This window comes from Pezoporus flaviventris, unplaced genomic scaffold, assembly GCF_033815535.1.
Source record: "Pezoporus flaviventris isolate CSIRO_AGI_PZ_B2104156 unplaced genomic scaffold, CSIRO_AGI_Pfla_v1 ptg000031l, whole genome shotgun sequence".
In the NCBI taxonomy this organism is placed as follows: Eukaryota; Metazoa; Chordata; class Aves; order Psittaciformes; family Psittacidae; genus Pezoporus; species Pezoporus flaviventris.
The window spans coordinates 39,665,063-39,692,511 of NW_026892579.1; the positions used below are offsets into that span (position 1 = coordinate 39,665,063).

The 27,449-nt window shown below is 36.6% G+C and overlaps 1 protein-coding gene across 3 annotated transcripts in view; it reads right to left on the reverse strand.

Moving 5' to 3' along the window:
• Positions 1 to 6,630: 6,630 nt before the first annotated feature.
• MBOAT2 (membrane bound O-acyltransferase domain containing 2) overlaps positions 6,631 to 27,449 on the reverse strand; it is a 167,105-nt gene continuing 146,286 nt past the window's right edge. For all 3 annotated transcript variants that reach the window (XM_061460780.1, XM_061460779.1, XM_061460781.1), the window contains 8 exons: positions 24,243 to 24,297; positions 23,247 to 23,430; positions 17,109 to 17,301; positions 14,648 to 14,751; positions 14,257 to 14,321; positions 10,094 to 10,226; positions 8,116 to 8,267; positions 6,631 to 7,554 (listed from right to left, as the gene is read on the reverse strand). In XM_061460780.1, the coding sequence (XP_061316764.1) occupies positions 7,332 to 7,554; positions 8,116 to 8,267; positions 10,094 to 10,226; positions 14,257 to 14,321; positions 14,648 to 14,751; positions 17,109 to 17,301; positions 23,247 to 23,430; positions 24,243 to 24,297 (1,109 nt within the window). In that variant the 3' untranslated portion in view covers positions 6,631 to 7,331. The remainder of the gene's footprint in view (positions 7,555 to 8,115; positions 8,268 to 10,093; positions 10,227 to 14,256; positions 14,322 to 14,647; positions 14,752 to 17,108; positions 17,302 to 23,246; positions 23,431 to 24,242; positions 24,298 to 27,449) is intronic.

Sequence of the window (27,449 nt, forward strand, 5' to 3'; positions counted from 1 at the left end):
TTATAATCCTGAAGGAGTAGCAGAAAGCTGTGTTTTACCTTAATCTGTTCAAATTATTTTTTCATTAAATGCAGAAAGAAATGTTTAGTTCTTAAAGATGCTTTTCATCCATTCCTCTGTGCTTGCAGAAACAGATCTTCATAAGGATGCCTTCACAAACTTACATTGGCTTTACAAGGTGTGTACTGAAGCTGAATTAATACCAGATCAAAAGAAGAGAAAAAATTATTCAGTATGAGACAGGAAGTGATGGAAACAGCCCTTGTTTAGTAGTGACATATAATATCCCTTCTTTTCTGTAACAATTTAAACACACATTGTAAAGAACCTGTAGGTGAAGCAGTCTCCATCTGCCTTAACATAATGTCACCAGCCAACAGAAACCATCACGGTGGAGTCCTAGTAAAGTTTCCAAAAGCAAGAAAATGCACGTGCATGGCATGCATTTAGTCTTGTTTCTTTGGAACCACCAATTAAGGCACCAGCTTATTCAAAAGGCTGATTTTGACTTGTTAGTTATGCAGTTTCCATCTCTCAAGCTAAAAACACCCAAGTTGTCATATTCAGAAGTAGTGCCCGTGAGGTAATATGCTTGGAGATGGAGGGTTTAAAGTTGAGTAAGTAACTTTCCCAAGTAACAAGAGAACAGCTGTGAAATTCTTTTTACCAGCTCTACTGGAAAATAATTAGATATATATATTTATATATAAGCTCTAAAAAACAAATTAAAAAAGCAATTTTAAAATAGAACACTCCAAATAACGTGCATGTAAATGCATGCATCATAATGTTTAATAACCTAAAAGGGGAAACCACATTAAAAAATACTTATGTTCTTTAGCATTCATTAAAGACAGACACCAAAGAAATCAGAAAAACAAGTTGCTTTTTTTTTAAACTACAGTTTAATCAGATTTAAAGACACAAATTAGAAAAAAAACATAGGCAAGTTAAAAACACCTTTAAAACATAATAGCATGCTGCTTCTGCAGCACTGCTGAGACAAATTAGAAATAAGTAATTATTAAAATATCACAATCACAGTGTAACTAACAGTGGTATTTTAATTTTACCATTCACCAACACTTAGTTTATGGATCTGTTGAAAAATAACACTTTTTAAAAAATATATATTTTGGAATAATAAAAATGAAATTCACTGACAATGCATTATAATCTGAACCAGGAAAGGCAAATTTGGGATTACTGTAGCTATCCACTTTGAGGGGTGTTATCTCACCTTAACGTATGGGTGGTTGGAGGCATAACTACTTCTGCATTGAGGTAAAACTATTCCCTTCAATCTGTAACCAAGGCAGGAAAGAAACAATTTCCATATTTTAAATTCTTGAATTGAATAACTTAGTACAACGTCTTTGAATAATGCTATATTTACCCATCTTACACGATTTTTCTTTCAACACATTTTGAATGTTCTCTAACTGATCTAGAACACATCTGAGGTCTGGGACTTAAGAATCACTACCTAATTACTATTGTATCATTTTGACACCTTTGTCACAGTAAGACATGTCAGAAGAGTCTTCACAGGAATAGTCAACACCACTGGACAAAAGAAGGTACAAAGAAAAAAAATGTAAAGAGAGCTCAAACACATAGAAAGGCAAAATATGCATAGGCAAATACTCCTTAACTTATTGTGACAAAAGATTGTTGCACCTTCAATATGTAGTGTTGCACTATGCTGATTACTGGTCTTTGGGCACCCTGTTTCTCTTTGTTTCAGATTACATTGTCACAGTTTGGAAGCCTAATCCGACTAGAGCATGGATCACAGCTATCTGTTCATATGACAGTGTAGTGAAACCTAAATTAAAATACAGCTTGGGGCATTTCTCCCTTAGAGAACAAAAGGAAGGAGGACTGTACAGATGTCTCTTCTGCCAAGACGTTCACCTGGAATAAGGTGCTGAACCGAGTCACTCTGAATATAAAGTTTCCTCCGAAAGTGGCTCTAACTTGTTTTTCAGTCATATATCTGAAGTCGAGCTTTGTATTCACAGCCTGCAGCAGAATATCCTGTAAGGGTTGGTTTTGCAACAGAGTAAAAGAAGCCCTTTACTTTCCACTTAGAGTGTAACCAACAGATTCTAAACTTCACTTTAGGAAGCAGGAAGGTTAGTACTCTGAGAGCAGAGCCCAATAGCCTTCAGCAGATGCCTGATAGAACCAGAGGGCTCAACACTAGCCTCATGTAGATACTGACATGGCCTACTACTTTAACTGTATTTATGCACACTATATGCAACTTCAGTCTGTTAACTCATAAAGTTTACCCAATGTTTATATGGACATATACATGGATTTAAAAAATTCTAAAAATGTCTAAAACCAAAACCAGGCCTAAGTCACTGGACACACAGCTAATGCACAGATGATGATGATGAAGTGCCAAAATTTGCTTTTGCACATTTGGATACCCAAAATGAGCAAAAATATCTTTTAAATACTTAATGGCATGAAAATTGATACAGCTGATAATTAGACTTTGCAAAAAATATAGACAAAGCTGATCTCAAAACAAGTTAAGATTTTTTATTTTGTTTTGACCATAACAATCAACTGTTGAAGTATTTGCAGTTGTAACGTGGCAGGGTGACTGGATGCCTGGATTTCATGGTGTTTGCCAAATGTCTTGATTGAAACAGCAAACACATCAAAAAACCTAAGGAGGTGTAGAATAGCGTTGCAGCCTGGGTGACAAGCAAGCAGATCCTGTCAAGCTCAACAGATACGGTCAGCTCCCCCCCAAGAAATGCTGTGGCAAATCCTCCCAGCCACTAGCAGAGGCTTCTTCACAGCCAGCTTTTCCACCATGACTATGAATATGATCAAGACTAACAGTGCAAACTAGCTTAGATATTAGATATATATATATATTAGATCTGGTAATCTAATGAAAGCCAGCTCAATTCACTTGGTAATCTAATGAAAGTAGGCTCAGTTCACATGAGCATCTGCTTTGATACTTACTCAGCATAGCATTTAAATACTTGTTCAACTTTAAATACACATATCCAATTGATTTTTTTACCAGGAAATTTAAAAATACTTCCAAGTGCTGTTCAAAGTATTACTGGAGTTAAATACACACATAAAGGCTAGTCATGTAGTGAAACACTGTGATGAATCAGCACAGAACCATTATATATGTTTTATACTTCAGAGTCTGCTTCACATCAAAATCCTTAAGTTTATTTCCACCTGTTTTTCTAACACTGATCACTTTTTCCACACAAATGGCAGTATTTCCAAATTGTCACTGATAATGAAAAAACTCAACCCTGATTTCAGAATTCAATGAGATTTACAAAGTGAAAGACGTAAGGACAGGGGAAAATGAAAGCCAAAATTAATAACTTGTGCTTTTAAATTTCTCATTTGAGGCCACCTTATAAAGTTGAACATGTGAAAGTTTACATGTAAGCAACTGTGACACATTTGCAGGTGAATGTGAGGACACATTTGATCATGTATTTAAACAAATTGTCAACAATTTGTTTGCAAAGGTTCCGAGAGAAAAATTCAGATTCTGTTAAAATTACTTTTGATATGAATTTGACAAGATGTGAAGAGCTCATAAGGGTGTCCTCTGCATCAGAGGACATTTTAACACTGAACAAATCAATGCCATCAAAAGAGGCACAACTACCTACCGTGCATCCTGTCATACAAGTGTAGCAGTTATATTCGTATGACTTATTACCACAGGGGAAAAAACAAGTTATTTCAGTGTAAAATTCTTCTAATAAATAATATACTATACTGGTAAAACTCATACCACAAGTCAGTGTAGAGCAGGGAATGTACAAATATCTCTTTGTAAAGTCTTCTCACTAATATGAATTCTTATCAAGAGCATATTGAAATGCATATCAATATTTTTACATGGTAATATATTTTAAAATGTCACCTATTACTGAAACCTTGTCTACATGTCAACTTAAGGAATGGCCATGTAAGAATAAGTTTCCCGAATAAGGGCATACCTCTAACTGTAAAGCTAACAAAGCCTTCCCAATAACAACAGTAGTAGGCACCACTGACAGTATTATTTAAATATATAACTCTTTCATTAATACAGAATCATAAAGGTTGAAAAAGGTTAAGCAAGCAAATAGTTACTATCAGGGTGACTACATTTACTAACATTAACTCATTAAGTGTCTCAATGAATTGTTCACAATAGGCAAGTATCTGCAAAGCACCATAAAATTATGAATGATATGTTGTATTTACTTCTCATAGTGTGCTGACCTGCAATACAGAAAACACTTTTACTTTTTGGATATATATTAGCTAATAAGCGAAAGAACACTTAAAACCAGGTTTCCTTCATGCCCAAAACTTTTCTAGGAAATTTACTTTTTCCTGTTTTTCTCAGCAAGAGTAATAATAAATCACCACCATCCTTTCAAATTCAGTATTATAAAATTATGTGTGTAAAACATAAAAATTATCTAAAGCATTGGGGCTGGCTGCTTTTGACTTTGACTGAATGGATAAAAAGATCCAGTGTGACAGCAAGGCAGAAAACTAGGAAAGCAGAGGGAGAGCAACAACAAAACCCCAGTTTGACTGAAATCAGAGTGCTGCCATTAGAACAAAAAAACCTCTTTCCATAGTCCCCAAGAGACTTGCACGAAGAGTAGGTTTTGGTTCAAAGTACTTTTATATTCAGGAATGCCATTTAAAAGGTAAAGTCTAGGACACTACAGTTGAAAATAAATTCTGTGCAGAACTAATTCACTGTCATAATTTTCTTGTGTTGCACTTATTTAAGAAGAAAAAAGTCACATCCAATTTTGAAACCCATATATCTTACCACTTTTGCCCGACTAAATAATGTACTTATTTTCTTAGTTGGTTTAAATTCCCCACATACAAAAGTTCTGAATAAAAGTGTTCCTGTGAATGCACTCACACTGAAGTACAAGCCTTCGCTATCATAAACCTGCCTATCTTCTGGGAGCACTTACAACTACGTTTGTATTTCATAATGAAGAATTAGTAAGCCTCCACCACACACATGGGCACACATGCCAAAACAAGAGTATCAGAACATTAATGGGAAATTAATGGCACGTTAGATGATGTACTGGCATTCGAAAGTGCTTGTTTGATACGTAGGCTGCACCAGAAAATGCATTTAAGATCAACAGCAACAAATACTGAAAGAATCAACTCAATTTTATTCACCCCCTCAGAAATGTGCAATTCAGATTTCTCATTTTATGTAAATGTGCCTTCAGGAACAGAAAGGGGGAAAATCTCTTTCCTGATTCTGTATCTAATTAAGGATAATCAAACATAACTTAGTGTGCCCTTACTGATAAGCAACAGGAAAAAAACCCAACCCATAACCCCATGTCAAAGAGGCATGTGAAAACCACGACCCCGTGTAAGGGAAGGTCTACTTGGGTATGGAAAGCAAGGATTTAGGAGTCAGATTATTTCATTTTAGAGATAACACGGCTGTCACTGAAACAACAAACATCCCTACTCATCTGAACAGACTCATCCACTCTCATATTTAGTTCCCCCTTTCTAATTGTGTAGGTTAATTAGTGCTAACCTATACTTACGGAAAAAGTAAGTTATCCTCCTGGAGTTTTAGGCCAAAGGCCAGACAAAGAACTAGCACAACAAAGAACTCTGACCTGACTTCGGATCTGGTTCTTGAGAGAGTAAGCCAGAAGTACTGCGACTCTTTTGCATGGTAATATCCCCAAATTTGAGGACCATCATTGGACTTCTGGTACTAAGAATATTGACCCCACTAGTGCCAGATACTTGATGAAAGCTTTAAGGTTCAAAATATGACAAAATTTTTCTCCTTGTTCATTTGTAGGTTATTAATCAACAAGCTGAATTATCTGGTAGTATTTTGTGTCAGTTTTAAAGCTAAAAGAAAAAACCCATGTAGATAAACAGTTTGTGTTTACTTAAAAAAATTATATGAAAATACAGAATATAAGGAATTAAAATGTAGCCCTTTAACAGTAGTACTCTAGCAGGGACCACCGTCACAATAAATGGTCTGGAATAGATATAACCACTGAATTATTCCCTTGACACACTGTCATAATTCAGTAAATCAGCTATTCTAAAGGATTTCTTTCTTTTATAACATCACTGACAAATGAGATGTGAACTTTGCATCTAAAATTCTAATTTGAAGAAACAGCTTTTCCTCAAATTCATATACTTCTTTGGATAAAGGGCAATCAATTATCAAGCACACAGAAACTGGTTATTATAGCAATTTCATGTTTGACCATGTTTGCACTAGGGCTCAAGGTAATTTCACTGCGTTATACAGAAAGCATCAAATAACTGTTGTATGCCTGAAGACTGAAAATAAGTATTTAAAATCATGTTTTGTAAAACACTTCTATGCTAGAACAAGTATTTCTGGTATTTAAGAGTAAAAACACACTTCCATTGAAATCCTGGTGCTTGCACGTTGGGTTCTGTGTCCTACATCTGCCTTCTCTAGCAGCAAAGCCCATCTGGCAGTGTTTTATTGGGTTTAGGTGCTTCAAAGTAAAAGAAACCTAAATTAGGGCCATGAAGCCCTAGAAAAGGTCAACCTTTAGGTGTTTTATATTTCGTTAATCGATTCAGAAGGGCTATGTGTAATTATACTCTTTATCAAAGAAACCTAACTATAATTTGGCATCAGTAAAGTTTACAGTTCTGTAATGTACTGTAATAGTTTGAGATACTTTAAGAAAACCCTCCAAATACTGAGATGCTTATTGCAATTCCCTTTTGAAGATCAAAAGCCTTCTAATGACTTTGCATTTCCTATTTTTATCTTCTTTATAGCATATAGTATTATATATTTGAAATATGCTTTTTACATAAAACCAAACTTGAAAATACCCACTTAGAAACAATATTTCAGTAAATAGAGGGTTTAAGGCAAGTCATTCATTTGGAAAAAATCCATTTCCATTTGTTAATCCTAGATTGACACAATTTTATTCCACCCCATCAGTGCCTTGGGATACAACGTACATTCAGCAAAGGGCACACATATGACCCTATGGACATACGTTGCAAGTCCTGAGTGCCCATTGAAATAATGGTAATATCTTCATATAAGGCGTGACCCACAGGGACATGGCATGGGAGGGGTTAATTTGTTTTGTTTCCAGTCTTGCTATTGTATGTGATTTTCCTAGGTAGGTAATGCATTCTTTTCTTACTAAACATCTTTGCAAACAAATACAAACCCCTTTAAAAGGTGCTAAAAATGGGTTTCTGAAAACATATAAAATATATTCATCATAGTATTTCCTCAATCACTGTTTCAATGCTTGATATCTGCAGGTTATTTCTTGCTTTTGACTGAAACTATTATTTGTTGTGGAATAACTGTTCTTTTGCAAAAGATTTTCTTCTTCTAGTTTTTTGGACCATATGGGCTGGACGCTTTCATGCCTTTTACTTCCTTTTTGAGTTCTTTTCAGTGGAAATACCAACAACACCAGGATGCTGGCAATATGAAGACAGAAATAGCAGGAGCTAAAACACAAACAAAAATAACAATTCAGTAAAACCTGAACTGCTCTCACAGGATGTTTAAGGAATACACTGTCAAAACCTACTTGCATTATTTGCATGTAAAACAGGAAGACATTAATATTTCCTTTAAAAAAAGTAATAAAGGGGAAATCGGAAATTAAGTCTTCCCTCGTAGTACTTGGTGCTGTAGCAGAGATTTGAAGTGAATACAAGTCTGCTTTCAACTTTTTTTTTTTTACAAGTTACTTTTGGGAAGTCATTATCTCGTATTGCTCTAAAACTATTCCAGCGCACACAATAATCCCAGGGGTACTCTCTGGTTTTCTTCTTGCCTGTTGTTTCCCCTCCCCACTCCCACCCAGCCCCAGGAAACGGAAGTCCATTATAACAGGAAAACGAGAGTGCCTTCTGCTTTCTTAGTACACAAACTATGTTTGACCACTAGAACAGAAATACAGCTTGCTCAGCTAACAGATCAATCATATTTATCACTAAAAAAGCTTCCGAAATCTGATGCCATAGAAAATACAAAGAAAAAGGAAACAGGTAGAATGTGCTTACCTGTAAAAGGTGATAGAAGGTTTTACAGAGAGCAGTACAAACGGCACAACTGTGTAACTTATTGCTACTTGAGTTGCCATCCACGTTACAATATCATAACATAGTTTAACAGCAGGAGAGTCAACAAAATAATGTCTGATATTGTTTCTTATCTGAAAAAGCAGATAATAGTAAATTAGCTTAGTAATAACTTGGAGAGCTATATTACTGTACAGAGTTTGCTGCACTTCTACAAAATTCATAGAATGAATTTAAATGCTACAGCTTGGTCAGTCATCTCTGAACTCCCCAAAATGCCCATCAACTTTAACAGGAGCCAGTTCAGATTCCCTGCCTTTTAGAATACCATGCTGCATCCAGCACAGGAATGTAAGTATTTATGAATTTAAGCAGAATTTAAAGTTAATGCCCCCTAAATCCAATGCTACTTTGGACTGCTTGTCTGAATGTGGCAGACATTGTATCTCATAAAGCCATTCTGTAAATAGTGTTGGAGTAAGTGAAAGCCAGAGTGCTTCTGTTGAAAATTTGTATATGATAAGCCTTTTTCACATACTTGCGAATAAGACATATTTTAGGATGAGTACGGTATAAATCAGAATATACAAAATATCAGGTCTAGTGACATTTCAGGAGTCTTGATAACAACCAGTATCAAGGGCACTATTATAAAATCACTCAGTTTTCTATGCTGAGTCTTTTGCTCATAAAATTCTGTGCAAACAGTGGAATACCAAAAGTATTAAAAAGATCCCAAACCCACACAGGTTTGGGTTCAGTTTTATTTAAGTCTGCAATGAAAAAGACACTAGTAGATACTCATCCCTCCTTCCTTCAACTGAACTGTCATCCTTGCTCACTCCTATTTTCTGACACTCTTATTTGAGCTTCTGTGCTGCTTTCACCTTCCAGTCACCTGCATTCTGATGAGTTGCACACCTAAGTATACAGTTTAGCGTCTCCAGTCTTCAGTTTCTTTAAAACTCCTTGTTCAGAAGAACATATCCAAGGCTAGCTCCTGCTGATTTCATTCTTTACATTAAAAACCTTTTTTATCCTTCTTGTCCTTCTTACCCAAATTCACCTGTAGAAGCAATTCTAGCCACATTCCCTTCATCCTGCCATCTCCCCGCAGTTTTCTCCTATTGTCACATGCAATGACACATTGAAATGTGAAGTACCACTTTCCCCTAGCTATTACAGCAACGAAGAACAGCCTGCTTCATTTCTTATTCTCCTAGTTCTTTTAACAGAAAAGTGGTCTGTTATGCTGCTCTGAGCTGATGTGATTTGTTTATTACTCTTTCCCAATGAGAAACTGATAAACCTGCCTCTGCTCTTAGCAGCTTTCTCAGGCAGAACTGTGAGAGATTTCTTAGAAGTTTTGCTAGTTCCATACAGTTCTGAATAAGGGCTTCAAAAGCTTATTAATATGACTGCACTGCTGGCTGGCCAGTTTTGAATAGTAACTGCATGAGAGATTTTTATCTGCTGGTGGAGGGGAAGCATTCTTTAGTTATCATCTTTACAAGGTACTGGATGCAATTAGGGAGGGAATGGACTTCGTTGACGTACAGCACTGGCTCCCAAATTTTAAATTACTTATCAGTGATTTTTTTTCTCCATAATCAGAATTTTTTTTCAAAATGATCTTTGATAATGTGATTCTTTTCAGCGTGGCATAACAACACATGGTCAGTTAATCCAGAGGAAGAGCTTCCACAAAAGATATGATACAAAGACTTATAGGCTGTATACAGTCTTGCTTGTTTCCACTGATCAATCCCTTCCCATAATTAGTCATCGTCACTGCTCCCATAATTAGTCATCGTCACTGCTCTCATATCAAACAAAAGCAAACTCCACTACCAAACAGAGTGTATATCAACTGTAAAGTGTGTTATTGGACTACAGAACATGATCAATTTCCTTTTACAAAACTTACTATTATTTAAGTAGATACTTGGTTGGTACTTACAGCTCGTGCTGCTAGCGTCATTAGTACTCCTGTTAAGAATGTTAAGTAATATCCTGGGTAAACCCCATGCCAAATGGCAGAAAGGATGAAGGTCTGGATCGTTGGGCTGAAGGCAGCGCGCTCGTAGCACACTCTGGGAAGTCAAAGACAATTCAAGACAAATAACATAAGACAAACCACCAACAGTCTTCCCAGTTATCAATTATACATTTGTACTTTTGGTAATTTCTTCTCCAACACAACATTTACAATGTGACTGCAGTTTACCTTTATATACCAATGTTGCCACTATATTACGACTTAGAGAAAATACTTAAAGCTATTCGTAGCTCCCAATTTAACCCCTCAGTGCTAACCTATTCCCAGTGCCATCACATACAGTACTTATTTATAATGAAGTGATACATAAGCATCCAAAAACAGGTGACAGTGTTAATAAGGGATCTTGGGCCATCCAAGAACATGTTGGAAAAGCTGCGCTGTAAGGCAGAGAGCACTCCACAAATTTCTGTGATGAGTCAGAGGTATATTTTCATAAAATGAAAGAATTTTATAGGAGAAGGGGAAAATAACAACTACCTTAATTTTGTGTAACAGAGAGGCTACAGTGGGTAATGTATCTGTGTATGGCAATTAGGTGAGCACGACGCTGAAACTGTAATTAGTGACTCTAAGGATGTGAGAATATCAAATAAGGAGAATGCTGAACTCTGCTATTTAAAATTTGAGACTCTGTTATTAGGCAAGGTCCTACAGTACGGAATCCTAGAAGGAAAAGCAGAAAAAGGAATCCAACACAGGTAGCTCCTAGAAGACATTAAATGACACAATGACAAACCATCATGATGTGGAAGAATGATAGGAAACATGGTAAGGTCCTGATATGGATGGCTTCATCAAGATTTCTTTAATTTCTTTAATGATCTGAAAACCAAAAAGCAATAGGAAATATGGAAACAGATACACACTAACATGAAGCAAAAATAAACAGCACAAGCATGCATGAACACAAATCTAAAGCTAACGCACAAAAATGAGTTTTAACTGAAATGGCCATAGACACAAATATGTAAAAGGTTTTTATAAGCACACAGCAAGTAACAGAGGAAAAGAATGTATGGCTATTATTCAAAGACGACAAGCTAATAGAAGATGATACATAGGGACAGAACATTCACTGCTAATGTAATTACTTCACTACGACTTCCACATACACAAGAGATTGCCAACCCAAAGGATACAGTTAATGTTAAAGAGGAGAAGATAAAAAGCGAGGATCTGAATAGGGCAATATCAAAAGTGTACTTTGCTGATTTAGTATATTCCAGTCAAGTACTCTGATAAGTTTTATTCTATAAGGTCTTCAGTGCAGGGTACCAGCTCAACCCTCCTCTCCCTGTTAAGGGGCTTCACGAACAATGGCCATTAAGACGAGAGCATGGGGTTAAGCAAGGTGCAGGTGCATACATGTGTAATAGACAAAGCTATCTGAGGACATTTGCCCAAAACAGACCAACTCAGACATGAAAGTAACATGAGCCAGACTAAACAGTAACCAGGGAATTTGAAAGAGACTTTTGACACAAAGAATCCCTCGGCCTAGAAAGTACAAAAGCATTAGGAAAATTTGTAACAAGTCAGGGAGACACCGGGGAGCAAAACACTAGTCATGAAAACTTGGTCTGACACTGATAGCAGTTGCCCCACCACCATCATGACCTCTGTCTTGGTCAATGCAGAGCATCCTCCCTGGTAGATACCAAGTGGACTAGATCCAGCCAGGGGCCCATCACTGCAGTTTGCAGTACACAGAGAGCAATGTCTCATCCCTATCAGCTGTGTACATGTGAATTTGTGGTATGCTTGTCTAATAGGCACATGAATCCAACGTTCAAATGGAGCTGGAGAACTTGCATCTTGCACAGGCAGTGCACACAAGCAGGGGCCCACAATTCCAGAAGGAGGGATGGTTTTGTATCTCGTATGTCCTTGGAATTGGAGGCGCAGTTTGCATATACTTGTGTGTGTACAAATGCACTTTTTAAACTCCTTGGGATTAGTTACAGAGGAGTGTTAAGAAATGTTTATTGAACCAGAACACTGAACACATACATTGTTATGTGTTGTAGTACTGGTATTAACTCTGCATGTATATTTCACTGACTGGTGGCTAATTGTCTCATTAAAAGCATTGATAAATGGCTTCAACCTTTTTTTATTTAACTACTTTATGCAAATTGTCCCCTACAAAGAATTCAGGAGTTTAACTAGCTAAATTCAGATAAGATATACTCTAGGCTTCAATTTCAAAGACTAAAAAGTAAGCCTAAACATCTCCATGAATTAGTAACAAGTAGCACTGAAATGCTTCACTTGACATTCCTAAAAGCAAACCAAGGAAACAATGGTCATCACAACAGGCTGAGAAAATCTATTCAAATACAGGTGACTCAGGTGAACATATCCATAATTTGCTCCAGAAGTGGAAAGAGCATCAACTGTTCAGGAAGGTACTGCCTTTGGTCTGGTTCTATTCTGTTATTACTAGCTTGGGTAGACTGATTAGTATATGTTTCCAGTTCATCTTCCCTTCCTTTTTTGGGGTGGAAGGTAGTTTGGACAAGACTGATATTGTTTTCTTAGCAGACAGAGCACTAGAATCCAAAATTATCTTGATAAAGTCCAAAGTATAGACCATCTAACAAGAAAACTAGAAGATATAAACGAGTACCCATTCCTAAAGAATGTAGCCAAATATGAATCAACAGCATGAAACATTAAGTATCAGCTCAACAGTATGCTGCTGCTGCAAAAAAAAGATATAATACTGTAATGTATTCGAGTATTATCTAAAGACAATACAGGTAATGAATCCACTTAGATCATTCAACTCTGCCAGTAACAAGCCAGGGAAAGACCTCAGAAGTTGTAGCAGAAGTATTACATCCACTGTAAGAAGACAGGAAGTTTGGACAGATGCCAGAAGAGAGCAACAGAAACCACAAAGGTTTTGCAAATATGACCAAAGACAAATGGAATTAGGCATTTTCTTTAGACAAAAAGAATGAACTCCTTCAGCACTGAAGTTTCATTTAGAATCATTTCATTTAGGAGATTCAAAAGTTTTTTGAAACACAACCTTTTCCTATTGAGTTTTAACACTGATAAACTTCTGTTCTCTAGCTAAAATAAAACGCATTTTAAAATACCTAATAGCTTACTTGATTTATTAAATGATCCATTTCAATACCTGAAAGCATGCAGCTCTTCCTTGCTGGCTGTCCCAGCAACAGATTCTATTGCCTATTGAGTCAAATAGAATAATCACATAAAATTCAGCTTCTGTTTTCACTTGGATTAGAAAAATATTTAGGAAAGAAATTACGGAAGAAAACGGAACACGGGATACACTAGAATGTTTCTTCCACCAGATTTCTTTCTGTTGCCAGTCATCCTAGAGAAAACATAAAGTCTTCCGAGTGATCTCAAGACAGAGGTCTTAGTTAAACTTGTGCCTATTGATAAAAGATCAACTGAACAGAGACTTGGAGAAGGGAAACCACACCTGTGTGCTATTCAAGAACACTTTTTTGCTTTTTATTTACCACAAAGTAGTAGTAAAAAGCAGAATGATGTAGTTCACTGGTACTCACTGTATCTGTTTCCCAGACAAGGAAAAAAGTGCCTCTGAGGGATATTAATTTGCAGTTTTTGTTGACAGCACATTGTAGGGTTTAATATTTGCTATGCACTCACTATGGAAGGTTGTCTCACAGAATGTATGGAAGTTCCTATATCACTGTGTGGCTAAAATATTGCCGCTTCCAGAGGCTAAAAATGTACATTTTGCCTGCTGCTTGCAGCGACATGCACTGCTTTCAATGCTAAGAGACAGCAAAACAGGAGTTGTCTCCACAGATTAGTTGTTTCAGATTCCCTTTGGCTAGTGAAGAAAAACAGTTTTATCACAGCCTGATAGAAACTTACTCTAAAAGAGAAGCCCTAAATTCAGAAGCTTTAATTCAAGTATTACAGGAAGAATGTCCCATGCAGTTGCTAAACAACCGATGTTTTGTAAAGTTTAGCTTTAAATGTTATATTATCTTCAAAGAAATATTTATCTAAGAAACTGCAGTGAAGAAAAGCTTTCTTTTAACAAATACCTTTTAAGCCAAAGAGCTGTTTGGATATTCCAGTTATCAAGAAACATCTTGAAACTTGTGGAAAACTGTAAAATAAAAACAAATTATTTCTGTGATTGTAAAGTTACAAATATTCTGATGTATAAATTATAAAAAAATCCCGAATCCGATGAGTTGAATAAAGTACTCACTCAACTACTCAAAACCACAAAGTATTTTGGAAGTCAACTGACAAGCAGCATACATTCAAAACAGACTATTTTTGATCCTTTCCTAAGGGTGTGAACACGTCATTTCTGACTTAGAACATACTCACTTACCCTGAGGAACAAAACGCGTAGGAAAAGTTACTGAAATTACAAGGAACTACCTACACGGGCACATATTTCATGTGAAAGAGCCAGAAACAAACCTCTATTTGCTGGATTCTCAGATTTGATATTAGATCCCAGCGTGTCACTCCATTTTTATCATAGCCTCTAAAACCAAACCCTGCTGCATTATTAATTGCATCTGCTGCAATGAAACAAAAAGAAACAGATTAATTATAAACTGCCTGTGGTACAAATCATGCATCCTACATGTAGTTTCTTCAAAATATGTATCACATTTTAAAGGCTATTTTTTTTAAAAACTGAGACCACTGTATCAGAAAAGAATCCAAGGAACACACTGGCTTTCAATTAAAAAAATTAAGAATGGAAGGTAGCCCTATGCACTTCATAGAGCAGATGTCCCTTCTCTCTCATACCACTTACTTAGACTTACTTGATCAGCTACACAGAAAAAATGACATGCATCAAGACGATGAAACACTGTCTGTTGTAACGATTTGAGACAGCAGATCAACACTCAGATGTGTGTCCTTGGTCATCACTACACAGCCACATTCTGTTAGCTCAGAAATTATGAAAAGCACTGCAATTCGATTGTCACACCTTTTAAATTACAACCAGCAAGGAAAGAGAAATCACTCAGTTTGTATTACCATATTAAAAGAACTTACTTTATACAATAGTGACTTGTAAGAAATCTGGGGGGTTATTTTCCATTTTCCTTTCTTCTCAACAACTCTCCCAAGGTATTAATCCAGTGTATTCGGAAAGTGAAAGAAACAATTGACTCAAACAGTCAGACAGTTCCTTTCCTGAAGTTCCGTTTCTCCAGTTACCTACTAGTCTGGAGGAGGTCTTTGTGACATTTGATATATTAGAGGGTAATTTATAATATTGTTATTTCCTCATCAAAACCAATTTTAAAACCCACCTTTGAAAGCAACAAAACTTGCTGCTATGCATCTGATATCACTGATGTTGACTCAAATACTAAACAATAGGTTTTATGCTCAATTAGAAACAGCTGAACACATGAACTTCACAATCTCTTGCTAGCTAGAGCCAAGACTACAACTAGAGTAAGTACTCATTTCATTAACCAGCATTTTAGTAAGTATTCATTTTAAGTAATTAGTTTCATTAACAGATTTTTTTCTTCAGTGTAAAGAACAGTAATGTGCAACTCCAAAGCATAACATCCAGCAGAACTGTTATGGCCCCTCACATTCTACTCATACCATTAGAAGTTTAGATGAGGTGAAGTGGAAGGAAGAAGGAAAAAAAAAAGCGCTGTTTAGCAAACTAACAGTACAGAGTTGATATAATTTATTTTTTTAAATATTTTACAAAAGGAATGCTAGCTCTACACTGCTAGTAAGTGCATAAGGAGAAATTCATCTGAAGTGTTATAGGGGAAAAAAAACCAAAGATTATTCATTTTTCAGATGACTCCTACACTTTACAGATGATGCTACTGGTGCATAAGAGCCCAATATGCAAAATTATTTCATTCCACAACAAGCCCCAGAACTACTATATCCAGACAAGCTGAAAGCACTTCATTCATTGACCAGGAATGAAACCAGCAGCTGTAAATGAGTCATGCTGCTCTGCTACACTAAAGCTTGCTTTATTGTATTGTTTCCCACAGATTCTCTCTCAAAAGAGTTATGAAACAAATATGTAAAACTGGAGAGGAGGAGGAAGCTGATGAAATCTGGTTTGTGAGCCACTTTCAAGATGTCAGTTTATAAAAATACAGTATTTTGCTGTTGTATGTGTTGAGGTTTTATTTTTCAAGTAACATGATCTGAAAATCAAAACATTCTTTAAACTGTACCATCTATTCAGTCTTAAATCAGTGACTATGGGTGTTATCCTGTCGGTCATTCGATCTTTTAATGAACAATGACTAAAACTGAAATATCAACCATCAAATTCAGAAAATACTACCAGAAATGCCATCTACTATTAACAACACTGTAATACATCTGAATTTCAATATATTCTGTTTTCCTTCATGCCTGAGAAACATCAAGCAAATTACTGATAACCACAGAAAAAGGCTTAGAATAACCTTTCAGATAAGCCAAAATGAAGGTATAAAAACCCAAACCGAAATGAACCAAACCAGGGCCTGTACCTCAGAACAGACTGACAACCTTTTTAAAAATCAAACAAAAAAAATCATTGCTCATTATAAAATTATTAATCTTCAAAAAAAAAAACAACAACAAAAAAACCAAACCAAAAACCACCAAAACCAACCACCCTTATGTTTCACTCTGATTTCTTCAGGAGACCATGATCCCATTTGCAACACTGTCACAACACTGTGCTTAGATTTATGGCAAGTTTTGTTTCTCACAAAGAGACACCATTCAATATACTTTGACAATACTTCATAGTATTTATAGGTTCTCACGTCCTCCTAAGGCCTCAAGAGGGCACTGTCACTTTTTAATACACACTTAGTGTGCAGCATCTCAAATGAAACTCAATACATACACTTTATTTTTTTAATATATACACACTTACCTAAAGTCCATGCAAAATAATACTTGGGTCTGGCAGCCATAAGAGACACGTACAGGTAGAAAAACCTTACAGGCCATGAAGCTGTAGCTCTGAAGTTGTCATCAATGTTGTATTCCACAGGCAAAGTTTCTGTAATTGTCATGTGGAAGAGTAAGGACAGTCCACAGATTAAGAGCTTCTGTGCCACAGCTATCTGAAAAGTTTAAGATGTGAGAGTCTGTAAGCTTCCTTTTTGTTAATCTTCCAGAAACAAAGGCAGATTATAATCCTCCTTCCCTAAACAGATGTATATACATGTTAGTTTTTCAGCAATGTACACTACCAACTTTAAAATAGTTGATAATATTTTATAGAGGCTCAAGGAGTAGTTATCTGGAGTCAGGAGCGCTACTTATGGTAAACAACACAGCAAATCCAACCTCACTGCAGTGAGCCTCTATAAACCCTGTCAATACTAGGAACACTCTTTGCAACTCCAGTTTTTGGGTTTTTTTTTCATTGCCAAATTGCTAAAGCAAGTAAGTTTTTAAGACATCACAACACAAACTACATAATCTAGGACAAGAGGAGTACAATTATTGCAGAGACTCCCAAAACAATGGCAAAGCTACAGTTCATTTTTGGTAGTCTTTGGCATAATGCAGTGTTCAGTTCCTGCCAAACCCAGTGTATCAATCATCTCTATTAGATTATTACAATATATGAATTCTAAACCAACTAAAACACTGAAAGAGTTTATGACTTTTCAGCCAAAACACCTCAGTTCTATACAGACCTGTTTTCCCAACTAGAGTGTTTAAGCTATAAGGAGTCAAATAATATGCTTGCAGACATGTAAAAAATACATTGTTTAGGCAGGACCCAGACTCAGATTTTCTCAAAATACCATTTTACTATAACCACCACACTAAAGAATATAGTCTTTAGGAAAACATTTGTAAGGTTCTATTATAATAACGCTGAGAGCAATAATGCACGGCATTGACTGCTTTTGATCACTAGTCTGATCAACATCCCAAGGGCAGATACCATGTTTCGTGCAAGCCCCTAAAGTAGCACACTAACCGAGCAGCTAGAAAAGAGCAGCTTGAGAGCTAGTTCATTTAAATGTCATTTTCAAGTTTTGACTGTAAGTGGTATCAATATTTAAACATTACAGTTTTCATTTACATTTCAATTTTACACACACTGAACTTGTCAAGAAAACAATCTATTTGTCTTTGAAGCATCAGAACAAAAAGATAAGAATCCTTTTTCTGTCCCTCCTGCTTCCAGTATACTTGCCCGAACTTTAAAAGGTAACATCCTGCTTCAATTAGAGTTCAGCTTCACATGTTTAATTTCACAAAAACGTGATTTCACGATTCCGTGATACAGAATGGAGCATTAAGTGCCCAACTGAAAACACAGGTTTCTGCAAGACCCAGTCATGAGATGTAAGCAGTGATGCAACCTGGTAAAAAATCAGACTTGGAAAAGCTGTAAAACAGTGAGGGATGCAACTGTGGATATTGCATAGATCTCACGTGCCTCATTCTCAGATGGTATTTCAGAGAGGATCAGAAAACCCAGCTAATTAAACAAACCAGCTGGTTAATTCAAGGGATAAGTGCCTATTGAGAGCTAAAACTGGTGTTTGATTATTTTTTTCCTACTTGCTTTCTAATAAACTTGATTTCACTATTTTACTCTGTTACAAGACCTCAAAGTTAAGGGCACTGACTTTCTGCCCTGGTTTTGGCTGGGATAGAGTTAATTTTCTTCCTAGTAGCTGGTACAGGCCTGTGTTTTGGATTTAGTCTGAGAATAATGCCGATAACACAGTGATGTTTTAGTTGCTGTGAATCTTTAACTTTGGTATGCAATATCTGATACATACAAAAGTTAGATATTTATAAATACTGAAAGGCATCTCCCCAAAGCTATGTAGACAGTTGTAAGAATTTAACTTCAAAGTCTAAGCCATAATTAAAAGTCATGTTTAATTTAGCATGAGAAACAGTATTTATAGGCTGCTAACATTAATACATAACTTAAAACATAACCATAGAAAATAGATGTTTTCTATCTGAAGATCTCTACAAAGTCTCAGAATAAGTTTTGTCAAATTATAGGTAAAGTTTTCTCTGTTTAAAGGCCTGCTTTTGCCACTGCCACTATTTATCAGTTTTTCTGCTGGTAAACAGAAATCACTGATCTGCATATTCAACCCAAAATATGCTTAGTAGCTGTTATAAGATTTTTACTAAAACTGTGGAGGTGAAAGCCCTTCTTTTACAGGGAAGCATCAGTTTCAACAAAACTCATATTCATAAAAAATAAACTGATGCAGGGTTCTGCCATAAACTGTACGTTTAACAAAATTATCTCAGCAGCTTTTAGTTTGTACTTACAAGAAAAAATACTGAGAAACGAGGTTTTTTTATTTCATTTGTTTAGTATTTAAATGTTATATTTCTGCAACTTAGCACCAACATTTCAGTGCAGGGACAAGCACTACTTTAATCATAATTATAAATCTCAGCCCCTCAGTCAAGCTGATACCACTTACAGTGATCAGTATCAGGTATATCAGCGTCCTTAGTAAACAGTGATGGAGATCTGCCTCTACAAAGACTGTGAGATGCAGTCCCTGTCTCTCACCTTCAGTACAAGATTTTTTGCCTTTTCCTTCTAGTGAGTCAGATTAGAGAAACAAGTCAGGTGGAAAACCAGAGTTTGAGCTTGGGTTTTAGTTTTTGTTTCATTTCGTGGTTGTTGGTTTTTTTTTTTTTTGTGGCAGGTGTTTTGCTGTCTGGTTTTGTTGTTGTGGGGGTTTTGCTTTTTGTTTTCTTTTGTTGTTGTTTTTTTTAAATGACAACTTTGTTTAAGGCTGGATCAAACTATCTGAATCAGACCGCAGTGCAAAGCATGTTAGCACTGCCAGGATAAGCAAAGGTCCTTACCTTGCATGGACCCTACTTCAAGGACATAGCATATTCAGCAAGAGTTTACACTTTGGTTGGCCTAAATAGTTCATTAAACTGTAGCCTTAGGCTTGTTTGTAGCACTCAAGTTTTTAACACATTTACATACAAATAAAAGCTCCCACCTGACAAAATAATCTATAGTTCAATCACCAATATAAACGCATTAGGTAAAATGTTAATTCACTTAATTAACTAGGGAAGTGATCTAAACTCCTCCGCTGTAAATGGGTAATCACCGGATCACACAAGAGGGTCGGTCAGTTTTTACAAGGATGAAATAACTAATTTAAAAGTTTAAACTTTAAATTTCTTTCAAATTTTCAAGCATTAAAATAACTGTTCCATTAAGGCATTAAAAGACTATCAGCTGTAGGATAACTTTGACCTCAAATGAAGTAGTACATACACCTTATTTTACAACAAGAAAAGTAGAAAGGCCTGGCTTGTTTGGTTTTGATGAACAAAAACTGGGCATAATCTATATTAAAAATACCAACTTATGATCAAGGCTGGGAAAGAAAATTGGTACTTAAGCTACAAGACAGTGCCACGACAAAACCAAATTAGACAGGAATATAATTAGGTTGAAGGCTAGATATCTAGTCAGAGAAAGGAGCTCAGGAACAGCTTTCTAACTGAAGCAATAAATGTGGGAGTCATTGAGCTCAGGGATTTTGTAAATATATTACTGTATAAACATCTATAATTGATTTAAATTATACAGAAAAGTAGAAAAGGATCTTAAAAGATTTTATTTGAATGAACTAGTTCTTGATTGATAAAGAATCAATAAGGAGCTCAATATAATATTGAACTATATTAAAGCATATTATTCTGGGGAGGTTAGCACCTCAGGTAAAAATTATAGGTAACCAAGGAAGAGCTTTATAACCTGTAGGAAGAACCTGCATAATAAGCAAGAAAGCAGATATCTGCTGACAGGAATCTTGTATTTTAAGGGTAGCCATAATAAAAAGAAACTTACAAAGACAGATATTAATTTCTGAGAGTTGACACCACTTTGAGCACCAACAATTGATAGCTTGCAAAAAGGCACAATAGGAGGGATATGAGAAATAAGTTTTAATACGCTGACTTGATTCATTTAACATGCAATGAACACAGCAATAATACTAAACCAAGTTAACATCATGCAGTCAACACACAGTATAGAGGAGGAGGCTGCCATGAACTACTTTGGTTATGTAATTGTATTTAACAAGAAATGAAACTTACTGTAAGTCAGCTGAAGGGCTAATTTTTTTCCATTTACTACTTTAACATTTGCTGATCCCCATTACATTCCGGTTGTTTTTTTTTTGAGTTCCTAACAATTTATTCTTCTTAAAATAACATGAGAATCAAGGAACAAATTTAAAGTATTAATATGAAGTTAATGGTATTTAAATATCCTTCTATAACAACACAAGTAATATTTTAATTGATGCAGCAAATGCAGTAAAATAATATTACCCATATTTCTCCAAAAGCACACAATACTCACTGGTGTTATAAAACACAGACAGATTTCTCTAACACCAGTGGGGAGATGAAATAACTGCACAGACGGCTTCTCTTTACATCAAAGCTAATGCAGCATAAATTGCAAAAAGTTTCAAGCATCTCAAGGGCAATTTATTTTAAGGAAAACCACTTACCTGAAAGAGGAATCCATCATAGGTTTACATTAACTTCTATTGACTTTGTTCAGACTACTAGCAAGATCATGTGGTAAAAAGCTAAGTTGTCCTATCGGGCAACCAGTAGATGCATGTCCAGAAGTACCGATACTGCCAGATTAGTTCCATTTATTTGCAGTAATTTTGCTACATATTTTTCTGCAGAAACAGCATTTTATGTACATAAGATGCGATGCCTCAACTGAGCCAAGCAATGGTTAAAAACAAAAAGATGTGTCTGCAACTTTGCCAAGACAACACGTCAAGGTAGACTGTAGACTATGAGGTGCCAACTTATACAGGGAATTCTTCTGTGTCTTTTGCGCTTCCCACCTACTTGCTCCACAGCATTTCTATGAGTTTAGGTGCTCTGTCACCATATGGAGCAGTTTAAAGGGTTATCATCCTCTAGCCACCAGTTTAGATCCATTTGGTCGAAGTTACTACAACTACAAAAGACAGTGAGAATGGAATGTGCAAAGAGTCCTCATCTACATTCAAAACAGATGACACAATCGATTGGAAGGCGCTCAGTGTTAGTCCAGCTGTGAGGATGGTAACCTCTAGATGGTCAGAATGCTAGTTGGTCATCCGTAAGTTAAGCAGAGAGCAGGAAACTGGTGCTGGAATAATGAAAGCCATTCATCTATCTGAAGATTTCCATGATAATTCTGCTTTTTAAGTGAGGTAATGATTATCTTAGGCAGACACAAATTTAAAAGTCTGATATACTCCTATTTAAGAGAACAGGAAAAGAACAAAAAGGTAGTATTTGGTACCCTAAAATTGAAGGGGTAATAAGGCCATACAACCTCTCCTGTAAGGTACGATCAACTGGACTTTTGTATGTATTTGGCCTCTTTTCCAGCAACAGAACAAAGAGAAAAAAGACATGTACGGATTACTAGCCACAGTGTTCTGGATATTCCATCTTTTACTACACCTTCAGATCAAAATCCATCTTTAACACTTCTCTCTACATGAATGAAAGCAAGAAAAATGAAACTCTTCTATGACTGTTTTTCACTTTGTTACATAGAGTGTTTTCTATTTGCTGCAAGAAGATATTAAAAAGAATTTATGAATGCTCATGGAAATTTACTGGAACTTTTAAGGCTCAGCTTTCAAATGACAAAATGTGCATTTCATCCTTACCAGGACTGTAACGGTACTGTCTGTACTGTTGTTACGGACAGTATATGCTTTGGAAGAAACATGCATGAACTGTTTTAATTTAAAGACAGCTTTTTACCACATAAGCTTGTTAGGAAGCTTCAGTTTAATCTGCTTTCATCCACAAGATCCAGACTGGAAACCATGGAGAAAACCTGCCTTAGAAAAGAGTAAGTATTTATGAGCAGGGAGCTATACTGTTGATGAATGAACTCCAGATACAGCTCAGAAGTTATGCCTGTAAACAAACAATGCAAACCAAGCTTTCCATGCAATGATTACGTAAGCATCAGCACTGCAAGAGTCATACATCTTACATTTGGGGAAGGATCCGTTTGTTCATATTTGGTATCTTCCTTCCCATTTGCTTCAGACTGTTGCAGTTGGTATGATCTGCCTTCAATGAAAGTAATATAGTCTTTGTAAGAGCATAACGGGCCTGCCAGGATACCCATGAAATTACAGTTGTAACTTAAATACTCCAGTAGACTTGGCATGCGTCTGTAATTCAAAGACAAGCAACTCGTGAGATGGAATGTGTAGTTCTACAGAATTTCCACAGCAGGAAAAGTCATACTCCATGTTATTGCTTACTCTGACTGCAGTAAAACCCACATGTAGAAAAGCAGTTTGTGTGTCTCTGGTAATCACAGCTTAAAACATTCTACACATACTATTTCTTTCCAATCTGTACTGAGCATTTTCAGACAGATCTCCTGAACGCTGGTGACTCTCCTCACACAGCAGAGATGTCTGAAGCTGAGCCTGGGGAAGGAGTAGGAAGGGTGTTTCCCTGCGTGTTTGTTCAACTCTAGGCTTCCTTGTTTTCCCTTCAGTAACTGAATTGGTAAACAAAGGTTTGCGTTAACTGGCAATAATTTCAATTAAGGAAAATGCCTCAAGTCAAGCCTGTTTTGCCCAGGACAATATGCTACTCTCAAGTCTCCTGAATGAAGAAAGGGGAAAATGTAAGTTAAATACTAAATACCAGAATTAAACAAGCATGTTCCTTCACCAACTACTTTAAATGTGTACTGAATGTTAACTACTCTCCTGCCTGATACGGCATTAACTTGCATATACTGCATAGAACTTAGTATGTTTTTCTTTACTAAGAATAAAAACTTGGCGATATTTTCCAGAACAGATGTATGAATTAAGCTACAAACGTAAAAAGCATGGATCCATTTTACATGGGTAAACTCTCTATCTTGAATGTAAACTAGCAATTCCACAGAGCATTAAGGCAGCACACAAAACACCAGCTTCTTTCCACCCCAAAACTAGAATCACAGAGATGCCTGAAAGCCTACCTTACAGCCAAGCACCTCTGAGATGGAGTCAAATCTTCATTTTTCCGAAACATTCCTAGGGAAAAGGACAGGGAAAAGGAAAAATAAAGAAAAGCTAAACCCCCACACATGAATTAACAGTTTCTTTACTCACTAGAGCAAGCCGCATGCTGCAATGTAATTTCTTAAGTCCTCAAGCAATTTCAGTGGTACTACATCATGTAAAATTTTTTGCTGGAATTGGAGCAAACAATTCTTACTGTTGACAAAATTATAAACTCTCGTATCCTCAGTTATACCCAACAGCACCTACACCTGAAATCACATGGATTTCAGGAAAGCATTAAGATGGCTTGTAGTAGATGCTGACAAATAATTCCTCTACATTGGTTAAGATTTCAAAGCCTGCAAATTTTAACCCCCCTTATTCCCAGTCATGGAAACTTGACTAGCCCCAAGCCTCTTTCAACACTGCAGTAACCCAGGGACATCTCACTGATGACTGACTCGAGGCACAGTATGAACACAGTCCAAGATAGATTTAAACAATTCAAAAGTTAAGGCAGACCTCAAGAGCACCTTCATGCTGCAGCTAAAGATTGCAAAGAAGGTCCAGTGAGAACATTAAAACATTCTCAAGTCTTTCACCAGCATCAAGGAGAAGCCCTCACCCCTGCTAGCAGAAACAGGCAGGCCAAGTCTAAATTCAGCAGCAAGACTGAATTTACCTTCTTGCCATAGGGACCACTTTCTGAAATGCTGGTGGTTACCCCTGAAAGACGGGCTTCAAAATCTGCACTCCCATTAAAAAAGTGAAAAAATATGACCTTCAGCACTTAAAATTAGTATTAACCACTAACTCAGGGGTAGAGACGAAGCAGAGCTCTTGCCTTCAAACAAGTCCTGGTTTATGCTGCCAGCACTGCTTGCCAAAGTGACTGACTGCTTCAGCTCCTTCTGCAGCCCCTCCACTGGTTCAGACATGAGCACACACGTCCATTCCCTGCCATTCACATTTGCAAGTTTCCTTTGCCATCACAAGCAATAAGAAATTTATTTTTATGAGCACAGTTTTCCCAAAGGAAAGTTATGGAATCCCATGTGAATTATCTTCCTCCCTAGCAGTGCCTAAACTCAACAAACAATTTCTAACCAAGTTTGATGAAAGAGCAGAGGTAATACAGATACAAAATCTCAATGTGTTTTATGAAAATAGGTGATTTGACAGAAGATCCTTCTCTAGTCACAGAAAACTTGCCTTCAGCCCCACCCCTTGATGCGAGTAAATCCAGAGGGGAACCCTTATATTTGAGAGAAAAGGACAATTTTAGGACATTAGGAGAATATTAACTGGAGTTAATTTTTTTTTTTTTATTTTTTAGGTATCAAAATCAGTCAAGCTTAAGACAAAAACAGACGGGGAGGGGGGTAGAGGGGAAGCCAAATCTCATTTATTTCTATGACTCATGGAAATACTTGTTAAATAAAAAAAGATAACACTGTTGTCTTCATATGACTCCATGAACAGTGACTTATACACACTTACAACTTTAAAACTGCACTTCTAATCTTAAAAAGTAGCTGAGAATATGGACAGGTTAGCAACTTGCCATCTCCTCTCCTGTAATATGACCTGGAAAAATACCTTCCTCAGTCCTGATCCTTCAGAGTGCAAAGTGACCCCTATTCACCTGCATTCAAGGCAAGAAATTAAAGGGCAAAGCGTCACCCCAAACTTCATGCAGGCAGCTTCTCTTCCTCATCATTACATTTCACATCATCTCCTTGTAGGAGCATTCTGAAAGGCCCTTTCACCTTCAAGGCTGCAAGGTTACAGTTCTCAGCAGCAGATCTTTGACAAAAAGACACAAAACCTCCTATAGATTAATGCAGATCACATGACATGACTCCTCTAGGGAAGTAGCCTGTACTCAGCCTCCAGTCTCACAGCATATACAATGTAAATTGACCCGAGCAGGAGCATCTTTCACGGTTATACTCCACATGAGTATTCACACCCTTTAGTCAGAAAGTGGATGCAGTCACTAAGTGTGTTCAAGTGAACTTGCACAAAGCCAGACTAACCACTGTATAAAGGTAATTAGACAAATAGAAGAGAGGTGAGGAAGAAAGAAGTGGCATATTTGAACTGGGTTCCAGTTATATACATACGTAATAAGTCACTAAGGGCTAAATAACCTGGTGAGCAATACAATTGTTGTCTCAAACATACCACAAAGAAGTAAGCCTCCACGAATTTTTCATTTCCCTATCTCACTAAGATCTCCCTCCAGCCAGCAATTTCTTTGAGGTCACTTCAGTGACTCCCTGAATTAGTTTGTTGCAGGCTTCTTTCATTTAAATGTCTTCTCAGCGGCTTGAAGGCCCATTTATCACCTCTGCGCAGCATGCAAGCACAAGGAAACGATTGATCTCTGCCTCTGTCATACTCTCAAAAGCTTTCAGGAAGCTACTGTTAAGATTTTTTAACACATAGGAAATACATATGGAAAAGGTGCTCCTATACTGACACTTATCTAATGAGAGATGAATTAATATATATCCATTCAATATTTCCCAGGCAGTGTATCTGCCCATGGGAACAGAGGCCTCATTACTCATAGCTCTTCCTTACCTACTTCACACTGGAGATGAAAAAAACCCACTTTAACAGTACACCACTGCTAGGGAACTCATGAAGTTTTGTAACCTTTCTCTGGGGATTATGACAATTGTTTTCTCCTGTCCTAAAACAGGACTACTACAATAACTGCAGCTTTTAGTTGCTACCAGCTCACAGTGGGGATTACAGAAAATGGCTTTTATCGAACATCTGTTAGAGAGGTGAAGTCATTTGGTCACTCAGGAACCATAACTTAGTTTTCTCATCTTTAAAGTAGGAGATACTCCTATGCTCTTTCTTTGGTAAAAGAACTTTGTAAATCATTGGTAGCAAAATTTATCCCCAGCTGTCTAGATCATGAAGAAGTTGCATCATTTCATTCCTCCTCAAGAGATCGTATCCCAAAGGTACACACCAATATCCTGCCTTGCAGACTTTATTAAGGCATATTATGACTACTATCATGCTCTCACTACAATAACACAACGTTTACAATCACATTACAGCACCACTCCAGCTTTGCTGTAAATCTGCTTGAATATATCCACCTTTGTATTTGCATGCAACCTGGCTAATCAGTTATTAATATTGTTTAGGTATAAGCC